The sequence below is a fragment of the Ursus americanus genome, chromosome 14 (assembly GCF_024610735.1).
Source record: "Ursus americanus isolate L20-20 chromosome 14, mUrsAme1.1.p, whole genome shotgun sequence".
Lineage (NCBI taxonomy): Eukaryota > Metazoa > Chordata > Mammalia > Carnivora > Ursidae > Ursus > Ursus americanus.
The window spans coordinates 43,929,503-43,941,135 of NC_142140.1; the positions used below are offsets into that span (position 1 = coordinate 43,929,503).

General features: G+C 56.2%; 1 protein-coding gene across 1 annotated transcript; it reads left to right on the forward strand.

Annotated features, from left to right (window-relative positions):
- Window positions 1-856: 856 nt before the first annotated feature.
- Window positions 857-6,052, forward strand: CIST1 (colon, intestine and stomach enriched 1). Its single transcript, XM_087867162.1, has 4 exons — window positions 857-986; window positions 4,062-4,374; window positions 5,674-5,834; window positions 5,933-6,052. Exons 1-3 carry the CDS (start codon window positions 900-902, stop codon window positions 5,811-5,813), a joined length of 540 nt encoding a protein of 179 aa, XP_087723288.1. The 5' UTR covers window positions 857-899; the 3' UTR covers window positions 5,814-5,834; window positions 5,933-6,052.
- Window positions 6,053-11,633: the final 5,581 nt, after the last annotated feature.

The window sequence follows — 11,633 nt, forward strand, 5'->3', positions numbered from 1 at the left end:
CACCTGTGCTCATGGGGGTGTCTTGGGCATGGTTGGGGGAGGGGGGAGGGAATTGGGAGGCTCTGGAACATTCTGGATGGGAGGGGCCCTAAAGCCTCCACCCATGCACTTGGTACATGGGGTCTGTGGCTGGGATGGGGAGCCTTTTCTGGAGGTCAAGGCCAACCGTGTAGCCCCACATATGTTGCTGTATTTATCCACGGCTAATGGGGTGGGGTCCAGGCAGTTCCGGATGGAAGCTGTCCCCAGCACATTCCAGAAGCCAGTGTCTGGGGACCTGGCCTAAAATGGCCACCCTGAGTTTGTTGGCCCTAGAAAATTCTACGGGCGCATGCATGGGTGCCTCGTTCAGGAAATGCTAGGGAGTTCCAGCCACTTCCTGATTTGGGAAGTGTACCCCACCTTTGTCTCTCACCCCTGGCTTTGGGTGAGAGAGAGCCCAATAGAGCTATACCCAGCCTGCAGGGGCAGGAACAGGGCAGAGAGGGAGGGAGGGAGGGAGGGGGCCAGCCCAGAGGGGGCAGCCTGGGCAGAGGAGGGGCAGAGGAGGGTGGTGGCATGGGTTTGGGGCAGCTGTGGAGGGGACCACAGAGTGGAGGGGAAGGGGAACTGCAGGGGGGCAGGAATGTCTTGAGGGGAGAGGGAGAGTTTGAGGGCTTCAGGGTCACGGTCCAGGTGCGGTTTTTAGGAGAGGTGGGGGGATCCAGGTGGAGAGGGCGGCAGGAGTGACACCCCGGTGAACAGTAAGTGGCAGCCCCCAGAGACCCTGAGTCTGGAGGCCCCGCCTGTGCGCAGTCCCGCAGGCCGCCAGCAGGGTGCGCCTGGGCATGCAGGTGTGGACAGCAGGCACCTGGCCACACACCTGTGCGGAGCCCGCCTTTGGCCGCCCCTGCCCCGGAATGACAGGCTCCCAGCTGCCACGGCCACTTCTGCTGCTGGTGCTCATGCTATTGTCGGGGAATTTCTCTTCACTGTCATCTGCGCAGGTAAGAACAGGTAAGGAGGAGGCCCGGCTTCCAGGAAGCTGGCTCAGGGACACATGGCCCCATGGCCCAGCTACACACCTGGCTTCTGGACTCCTCCCTCAGGCCGCACTGGTCGTCCTGCCCTCCTCCCGCCTCCCCCCAAACAAGAAGGGCCGTTCCTCTCAGAAGCAAGGTGGGGCGCCACCATGCCTGCAGCCCCCAGCCCCAGCCCCAAGACTGCCAGTCCCACCATCCCAGCGGGAGCTGAGCCAGCCAGAGGCTAGTGGGGCCTCCATACCCAGGCCAAGGTTCTACTGCAAACCTCGGTGTCTTGTAGCCAGCCGCCACAGGAGGAGTGAGGACCCCAGCGCCATGCTCGGGGGGTGGGGGGTGGGGGGGAGACACGAGGCCTCACTTCCTGGCCACTTATGCTATTTATGGCTCCCAGGAGACATTCTTGGCACCTGACAATTTCCATCTGCTGCCCTGTAAGCCGGTTCCCAGGGTGCAGAAGAGTTGAACATGGACCCTCCTCCCCCGGCCCTCCGTCTCCCACCAAGTCATTGCTCTCTTGGACCCCACGCCCCAGCCCCAAACCCGGACTGTCATGAGTGGAGGCCACTGCGCACGGGACCAGAGCTCTGCAGGCAAGAGCTCCGTTCCGAAGACGCCGCATTTACCCTCATTGCAGAGCTCGGGAAACGGGCTCAGGCAAGACAAGTCTCCCAGCTGTGCCAGGCCCAGGTTTGAACCAGTGGACTTGGCTCTTGCCAGCCTCCTGGTCTAGGAATCTCTGGGCAAAGCAGACTCCTGGTACAGTGCATGGAAAGAGCCGCACTTCACCTTCTGGTCGAGTCTCCCGTGGCTCACAAGCACCTGCCTACCCTGTGCCGGGCACTCAGGAGAACTTGTGTCCCCCCCCCCCTTCTTTCAAGGCCCGCTGCTATTCCTCAGTTCGCTTTAAAAGTTTGGCTCCCTGGGGTCCTGGTTTGGCTGGGGGTCCACTGTGGCCCTGAGTCGTCTTCTGATTTCAGCAGAAATTCCTCAGTGATAGGGAGCAGTTTGGGGAGGCTGGCCTCTTCGTCCTTGACTCCTTGGAGGTCCTTAAGGGGCCCTCTTCCCACCTTCCCAGTCACCTGGGGCCAGACTCCCTGCCCTTCTGAGCCTCAGTTCCCCATCTGTAAGATGGGAATGACATCAGGCCAGGGCACAGTGCCTCTTCTAGACTTCTGGGTCATCCCCACAGAGCCTGGGAGACTGGACAGAGAACTGGGTGTGTGTGTGGGGGGGTGCCTGTGGGTAGACCCAGCCTCCTCCTGGGGCCAGCACGGGATGTTACTTCCGCCATTTTCGCTGCCTGGGGTTAGGCAAGAGAGGAAGAGAGAATACAGATTCTCCCAGGGCAGAGTGGATGGGGTGGGGCAGGGAGCGGTTGATGAATGAACTGGCAAACCACTAGGGTGCCTAGGAGCCCAGAACTGGGAAGTAACTGTGGGAGGTGGCCCACAAAACATTTACCCACCCTGAGCTCCTGGGCTGAGTGCCTGGGATTGGGTAGGAGCCAGGGAGTGGCTGGAACAAAGCAGCGTAGATTCCCAGAGAACTATCCACTGATTCTTCCCAGAGCCCAGGCCTCGGAGCCAGGCCCTCATTTAAGTTCTAAGTGTAGCCTTGGGGAACTTCCAGGTACCTGGTGAAGATTCAGGGCTGATTCTCCCTGGGAGCTCGGAGTGGATCTATGTAGCCGAGTGTCACTGAGTACCCACGAGGTGCCAGACCTGTGTGAGCGCTCAGAAGCTCAGACTTGCCGTGATGTCCATTTTACAGACAAACCGAATCCCAGAAGGTTTAAAGGAGTTCCCCAGGGGGGCCTGGCTGGCTCAGTTGGTGGAGCATGCGACTCTTGATCTCAGGGTCATGCGTTCAAGCCCCACATGGGGAGTAGAGTTTACTTAATTAAAAAAAAAGGAGGGAAGGAAGGAAGGAAGGAAGGAAGGGAGGGAGGGAGGGAGGGAGGGAGGGAGGAGGAAGAGAAAGAGCTCCCCTGCATGCTGCCTGGGTTCAGAGGGCCTCTAGAAGCCTAAAGCAAGAATGCGGGCTGGGAGGGTCTGACCTGGCCTGGAACTCTGGCTGTGGGACTTCAGACAAGGGCACCTCGATTTCCCACTGGGCGCTCACGTGGTGCACTAAATCCTCCAAGTCTCGTGAGAGGCAGGTGTTTACTATCTGGGATAATAAAGAAATCAACATCCAGAGAGGGGCGGGGGCTGGGGCTGGGCCCTGCACACCCTCCGTTCCTAGCCATCCCCTCCCCTCAAGGTCAATAGCGTTATTTTTTTGGTGCTCTTGGCGAGTGGGATGGAGAAGCCAGCTTCCAAGCTACAGCTCCCCCAGTTCAGTGGAAACATCCACCAACCACTTCAGCCCTCCGAGTGCAGAGACAGGCTCTACCATCCACCCCAGAGCCATGAGTTTAGAGACATGCTTGTTAAAATACAAAATTCAATGGAGTAAATTTGAAGATCTAAATGACTTTATTTAGGGCGCCTGGGTGGCGCAGTCGTTAAGCGTCTGCCTTCGGCTCAGGGCGTGATCCCGGCGTTCTGGGATCGAGCCCCACGTCGGGCTCCTCCGCTGGGAGCCTGCTTCTTCCTCTCCCACTCCCCCTGCTTGTGTTCCCTCTTTCGCTGGCTATCTCTCTCTGTCAAATAAATAAATAAAATCTTAAAAAAAATGACTTTATTTAATGATTCATGAATTGGGCAGTAGCCCATCTTAACAGATAGAAAAGAGCTCTGAGGAGCTATATGAAATGGAAGCCTTTTATGGGCAGAAGGGGGAAGAGAAAGGAAGTTTCTGGCAAAGGGTGGATTGTTACAGGCAAGTTCACCTTCCTTGGGGGGAAAGCGGAGGGGGGGAGTCTATCAGGCAGATCATCTCCCAAGCGCTGACCAGGTCATTCCAGATTGACGGGGTAGAGGTCACACTTCTGTGGGAGAGGTGGCAAATGTAATTAGATCAGGTATTAAGCCTTGGTTTGCTGATGTGGGGCTTAGCACAAGTGACTCCATTTTGGACCTGTTTCTTTTTTAACAGACTCAACTGGCCAGAGCCCATAGTTCAGCGGAAAACTCCATGACCCCCTACAACTCTTCAAATTCAGAGACAGCCACCACCGCCCCGCCCAGCTCTAGTTCCACAAATCCAGAGTTGCAGCCCACCTTCTCACAACCTCCTCACCCCAGTTCTGGCTCCCCCGGTTCAGAGCTTCCCCCTACCTCCCATTCCAGCCCCCCAAATTCCTCCACCTCAACCCTGCATTGGAGCTCCACTTCTCCCAGCTCCAGAACAGAACCCTCCTCCATGCCCTCAGCCACCACTGATGGGACCTCTGTGACCACCCATCCTGGTGAGTACTGAGAGGTTTTGGGGCTGGGGGAATGGTTGGGGGTACCAGGCTGCAGTTCTGGGATTGGCCACCAGGGAGAGACACAGACCTGAGAATATGTGGAGAAGGGCTGCTCCCCACTCTACCTGGTCTCACCTAAAGCCCTTCAGACCTTCTTCAGTCTATACACATTTATTAAGCGCCTAGTGTGTATCCTCAGGTCCTGTGAGAGACAGCTTTGTTGGGAGACAGATTATAAGTAAATTATATATTTGTTTATAAAAGAACAAAATAAACAGGATAAGGGGTCAGAATGTCAATACAAGTGGATTGAATTAAAAACATTTTTTTAAACTTTTATTTACCCGCACGTGGGGCTTGAACTCACAACCCCGAGATCAAGAGCTGCATGCTAGGCTTGAAAAAAAATTTTTTTTAAGATTTTATTTATTTGTCAGAGAGACAGCACAAGCAGGGGGAGCAACAGGCAGAGCGAGAATCAGGTTCCCTGCTGAGCAAGGAGCCCGATGCAGGACTCGATCCCAGGACCCTGGGATCATGACCTGAGCCAAAGACAGATGTTTAACTGACTGAGCCACCCAGACATTCCTAGGATTGAAATTTTTAAAGAATGTTCAGCAAATGTCTCAGTTTGAAGGAGGTGATGGAGGGAGTCACACAGGTATCTAGCGGGAGAGCAGTCCAGGCACAGCCGACCAAAAGGTCCTGGGGTAAGACTGTGCCTGGTATATCTGAGGGAGAGTGAGGTGGCTGGAACCGGGTGAGTGGAATACTAGTGGGGGGCAGTGAGGGTAGGGTAGTTGCAGAGCGTGACCACACAGGGCCCCAGGGGCTCAGGAGAAGCCAAGCATTGTTAGGGAGTTTAGAAAAATCTGCGATTCCAAATAATACATCGTCTCCAAAAATGTTCAAAGAACAGTGTAAACACAAAGGGTAATGACCTGCTTAAAGTCACAGGATGTAAACCATCGTCGCCAAGTGTCCTCTTTTGCAGGCATCCTCAGAGCGCTGCTGCATTTGGGACCAGAATTCTAGATTAGATTTTTCTCACTTTGCAAGAACCCCCGAGAGTGGCCAATGGGGGCAGCAAACACACAGAGAACTGGATGAATTCCTTACAGATGGATACTATTCAGAAGGAAAAGGACAAAACTGTGCTTTGAAGAAGTCGAAGCAGCAGCAGGAGGGGGACACGAGCACAGCTTCCTGGGAAGGGACTCAAAAAGCTCTGGGCCCTGGTGGGTGTTTCAGCATTGGGAGGGGTGGGGTCCAGGCCTGACTCAGGCCTCCTCCCCTCAGCGCCAGGTGACACGGGGGCCCTCGAGGTGCACAGGAACCCTGGCGTGGTCGTGGCGGTGTGTCTGCTGGTGTCCGTTCTGCTCATCTGGTCTGTGCTGACAGCTGTGAAGTGCCGCCACCAGGGTGTGTCTGAGTTCTAGAAGCTGGATGACGTGTCCATGGTGAGGTGGGGGGTGGGCTGGAGGGATTGCCTTCCCAGTCGCTGCTGTAAACCCTGCTGAGGCCTGAATGTCATCTCGTGTGTGTGTTCGTCCTCCAGGGAGCTGCGAACCAAAGGTCATCTGTTGCCCATCTCCCACCAGAGTGATCTCCGCAGGGCTGAGTGAGAAGGGGGCTTGGATGGGGCAGGAGCACCTGAGGAGAGGCCAGGCTTGTCAGAATAAAGCCCTTACTGTTCCTCTGTGGCCTCCCAAGTCATGGACTCCTGTGACAAACATTTCTGGGTGCCTACTCTGTGCTGGGGTCATAGTGGGGACCATTTCTCCACCCTCATGGGGCCCACAGTCTCAAATGTGGGGGTGGACAATAGTCAGGGGATCAAATGACATCATTTCAGATGGCACAGAGGGTCATGGAGTCACAGATTGGGGCTGTGGCCGAATCCCAAGGGCGCACGTGTCCAGGTTTTCTGAGAGGGCAGGGAGGTCTCTCTTGGAAGGTGATATTTGAACCAAGACCTGAAAGGTGGGAAGGAGCCACCCTGGAGAAAGCTGGGAGGGTGTCCCAGGAAGCAGGCACAGCACATGCAAAGGCCCTGTGGCAGGAAAAAACTTGAGCTCTTTGGGAGACAACAAAGAAATGAGTGGAATCAGTAGGGTGAGGGAGAGGAGAGTAGGGGGAGCTGCACTGGCTATGGGAAGGAGTGTGGGTTTTAGCCCGGACATCACAGGGGAGTTTCCAGCCAGCAATTCCATGATCTAGGAGATCTTCCTTCAAGTCTTCAGGAGGGCAAATCAATAGGGGGAGAAGTCGTTCCAGGAGGCAGGGAAAGCACGAGAAGCACACAGAGATCAGGGAGTCAAAATGGCTCCCCCACCTTATTGTCTCTGTCCTGTTTCCTTAGGGTCTGAGCCCTGGGCCACCCACCTTCTACCCTCCCATTGTATAGGAGGGAAAGTAGTGCAGGGAGGGGCAGGCCTCTGCCTAGGGGCCTTTGCTGGGTTAATGGGTTCTTCCTGCTTCCCACCCACCCTGTCCCCTGGAACCTTCCAGGCTTCTCTAGCGGAGTGGGACGTGGAGGCTCCAGGCTGTGCCTTGGCCAGGACTCCAGCCTGGAGCTGCTGCTTCAAGGCTGGGTTTACCCTTCTGTGAAGTGGGTGGGGACAGAGGTGGGGGGGTCAAGGTCACACAGCATATGAGGATGAAGCCTGACAGGGTGGGGGTGGGAGGGTCATGCTCTAATGATTTTTGGGGGCAGAGGGACGGCGGGGCCTCCCGGGCAGGCAGCCAGGCTGGTGAGACATTAACTTGCAGTGGCTCAGGAGGTGGCAGCCGGCCCCTTTCCTCCAGGCGCAAGACAAGCCCCCAAACCCCCGTACTTCCAGTCCCCGCTGTTGGTGACGAGTGCATTGATCAGAGAGAGTCATCTATTTGTCTAGGGTGGCACAGCTCGGTGACCCACCCCAGAGGGCCACCCGTGAACTCCGGAGGTCACACCTCATGGGCTGTCCTATGAAGCACGTGTGTTCCAGACCCTGAGCTGGGAAAATCTTTCCATTCTTACCTCAAGGCTGCACCTCCCTTCGTCTCTCTCTCTGTCCCTCCCTCTCTCTCTTTTCATGTCTCTCTGTGTCTCTCCCTTTCTTTCTCCCTTTTTCTCTTTGGCTCTTCATGTTTCCATCTCTTTCCCTCTCTTACAACCATTAAACTTAACACCTGCCCACCGTGAGCCTAACCCACCCACCCACCCACTGTTCACACACACACTCGGTCACACTCCTGGCCGCTTGCTCACACCCATGTGGGGGACCCCCTCCCACACCCCCCCATCACTCGGCCTGCCACCTCCTGACTCGAACTAGGGGTGCTATGTGGGTGTGTCCTGTCTGAGCCTGGCACTCAGGAGTTAAGGGGCTCTGCGGGGGGGAGGGGGACCCTGTGCCACCCAGTTGGGAAGGTCCAGTCCTCCCCTCCTCCACTCCCAGGGAGGTCACAGGACTCAGACAGGACTCAGCAGTGGCCGGGAGTGCCAGGCCTGCCTGAGCCTAGCAGAGCTTGTGTGAGTTTGTGGGGGGGTGGTTCTCAGACGTGGACTGGGGTCCCGGAATCCACTGGAGCTGGGCTGGGAACTGAATGGCTCCCCCATGGGGCCTGGGGCCTCGGGATTTCTTCCTGAAAGTCCTGATGCTCCAAGGCTGCGGACCCTGGCACGGAGGGGGCAGAAGGCTGGGGGAGGGTGCGCGGGCGCCAGGGTCTGCTGCCCCTGCGGGGAGGCCCCTGCAGAGCTCTGGGGGTGTCCCACCCTGCTGCCTGCAGTATGGCCCGGGCTACCTTGATTGAGCACCTGTGGGCTCCTGGATGCTCAGTGTGGGATGAGCTCCCTGTCTAGGCGGAGTCTCACAGGGGAAACCTGGCTCTCAGGGCCTGAGGGTCTCACATCTGTCTCCTGGGCTCAGAGACGCTTGCAGCATGAGGCGCAGTGGGACGGCACTCTCCTTCCTGCTTAGCGAGGTGAGTGGGGTAGGGGGGCGGGCTGGGCTGTCCAGCCCATGGGGAGGGGGCTCACAGGACCTTCCCTACTGGAAACACCCAGAGCTGCCTGGGGACCTACCTTACAGACAGGGAAACTGAGGCCCAGAGAGGTTCCTAGGAGTCTGGGACGCAATCCCGCTGTCCAGCCCAGGGCGGCAGCCACTGCTTTTAGGAGCAGGGGACCCATGGAGGAGGAGGGAGCAGCAGGGACACTTTGGGGTCTGGATGCAAGGTTTTGACTCCATGGGGAGAAGCAGACTCCCCACTGAGCAGACAGCCAGACATGGGCCTCTATCCCAGGACTCCTGAGATCACGACCCAAGCCAAAGGCAGACGCTTAACTGACTGGGCCACCCAGGCGCCTCCCTGTTCTTCCTTCTTAACATGGTGTGTTGGGAGGCCCTGGTCAGACAGCCCCAGTAAACCCCGGCAGCCAGCAACCTCTCTGAGCCACACCTTCTTCCTCTGTAAAGTGGGGACCCCTTAGAGCTCCCCCCAAACACTCAATTTACAGCATCAGTCATTCTACTTGCACGTGGAATGGCCACTGTGTTTGGGCATGGGGGACATGGAGGCTCATAGGCTGGGGAGACAGATGTTCAACCAAGGAAAAGGATAAAATCTGGGGATGGGTGACTGGGAATGAGACCGCCCAGGCTGGGCAGGAAGGGCTTCTCTGAGGAGGTGACATGTAAGCTGAAGAGTAGATGAAAACAAGCAGCCAGCCCGTGGCGGGGGGGGGGGGGGTGTTAGATGGGGTTTGGGGGGGGCTGGGGAAGGGCTTCCCCTGCAAAGGGAGCAGCTCTGTAAAGGCCCGGAGGCAGGAATAGGTGGGGCTGGGGCCGATTGAGCTGGGGGAGAGGGAGGAAGGTGAGAGGCAGCTGTGGGTGGGGATGGGGGCTTGTATGTAGGGTCTCAGGGGCTGCCGCGAGGGGTGTGGATTTTGTTCTGGAGGGGAGCCACAGGACAGTTAGGAGCAGGCGAGGGACAGATTTAGGGTCAACTTAGAGGCAGGACTTGGGGTGACAGCCAGGGCTTGCACAGATATTGGGGACAGGCAAGATGGACAAATCAAAAGGCAGTTTCTCAACCTCCCTCTAAGCCCTTCCCCCTCCTCCCCTCCTGCCCCCGCCCCCACCTCCACCCCCACCCTGGGCTTTCTGTCCCTAGTCCAACCTCTCAACAGGGAAAGCAATTAGTCTGGAGTGGCAGATTGATTAATGATGCAGCTGAGAGGCCGGGAGGACGCTCCCCTCTCCTGCCTGCAGCTCTGAGAGTGCCCCATCCTTACCCTAGCCCTGGTCCAGATGGGGGAGGGTGGGTCAACTGCTCCCCACAGGGCCTGTCTTGTCTGTTTCACCCTAAAACCAGCCTGGCCGCCCACGAGCCCAGACCCAAACATCCAGCTGCCTCCACTGGCTACGCTAGGGGTCACATGATATTTAAATGAAACCTTAATTTTTAAGAAAGATTCTATTTATTTATTTGTTAGAGAGAGAGAGAGAGAGAGAGAGCACAAACAGGGAGGGGGCAGAGGGAGAGGAAGAAGCAGACTCCCCGCTGAGCAGGGCACCGATGCGGGGTTCCATCCCAAAACCCCAGGATCATGACCTGCGCTGAAGGCAGACACTTAACCGACTGAGCCACGCAGGTGCCCCCGAGCCCTAATTATCTTGGTACTTTTCCCTGCCAAATCTTCCCCATCCAGGTGCCCCCCCCCCCCGGTAACTATGAGGCTACTAGTTATCTGGTAAACAACTAGTCACCCATCATAAGCATGACTTATCCTTGAATCCCCTTGAACATCCACGGCTATGGCCCATCTCTCAGCCTCCAAAACATATCCCAAATCCACCCATGGGCCCCACCATGGTCTACCCAAATGCTGCCCCAGCCTTCACCCGGCCCCCAACAGCCCCTTGCCCTGAGACAGACACAGGAGGCTTCTTCAAATTATAAAACAAATCACATCCCTCAAAAGTTCTCAGTCCATTCCCATAATCAACTCCCAACTCCTCACCCCACCTCTGAGGCCCTGTATCAAGTCCCCACCCACTCGTCCCCCACACTCCAGTCCAACCCTTCTGCTGTTCCTCAAACCCACCAGCTCAGTCCCACGTCAGGGCCTTTGCCCGTGCTGTTCCCTCTGCCTGGTATGCTTTCTCTAGCTCTCTTCTGGCCAGCTCCTTCTTCTCTTTGAGGTCACGGTTCAAAGTTATCTCTTCAAAAAGGCCCCTAATTCTGCCTGGACAACAATATCAGTGGCTCTCCCATTCCTCTCCAGGCTCTCACGCAGTTTAATTTTCTTTCTAGCACTATGTGCTAGAACTATCTCTTTGTATTTGTGGAATGAATAAATGAGTGAGTATGAATGTGGGCAAGTGGTTTCCCCATTTGGAACTCACCTTCCCCAAGAAGACAGAGGGCAGGTGAGAGCTCAGTGGGCCTCCTGTTCTGGGAGGGGCCCGTTGCATACACACACACCACCTTCTGCTTTCTTGCACATCCTCCCAGCTGCCAGGAACCCTCCCAGGGGAGGCCTAGTGTTGAACACTTAGATTTCTGCATTAGAACTCAGCTACTCCTGGAAAGGGGTTATGCTCCTATGCGGTTGGGTGTGGGGGGACCGGTTAAGTATTCTGGGTTCTAGAAGGATCAGATCCATGCAAAGAGCTAAGTGGGGTTGGGGGGAACTGAGCAGCCCCCAGCCGTGTGACTCTCAGCTGGTCATTTCCTCTTCTTCTGTGAAGAAATGCTCTGTAGAAATATGTTCTGTGGGGGCTCAACTGATGCTTGTTCCTCATACTTTCTTCCCTGAACCCCCTTGTCCTAGCTCTGGCCCGAATTAGCCATATTTTCTTGGACCTCGGTTTTCACATCTGAATGTTTGGTCTGATTGCTGGGATAGATTAATTTGTGAGGCTCAGAGGCAGAGTAAGAGAAGGTGGGGCTGCCCCTCTGAGGTCCACCTCTCCCACATCTCATTTGCTCCTTTGACTCCCCCCCCCCCAGCACACACCACCCCCTCCCAAAGCTATGAATTCTGAGTCCTGGGGTCAGCACCACTGACAGCTCGCAGCCTGTAACTGAAATATGTGGGTCTGTCCTTTTATTATTAACAACCCCAAGTAATTGGTACCATTTTCATCCCATTTCACAGATGGGAAAACTGAGGCATGCTTTTCCTACACCACATGGCATGGTGTGAGCCCAGTTCTGTTGGGCTGGAGAGGTCACGTTGCTGACTCATCAAGTCATCCTGATTCTGT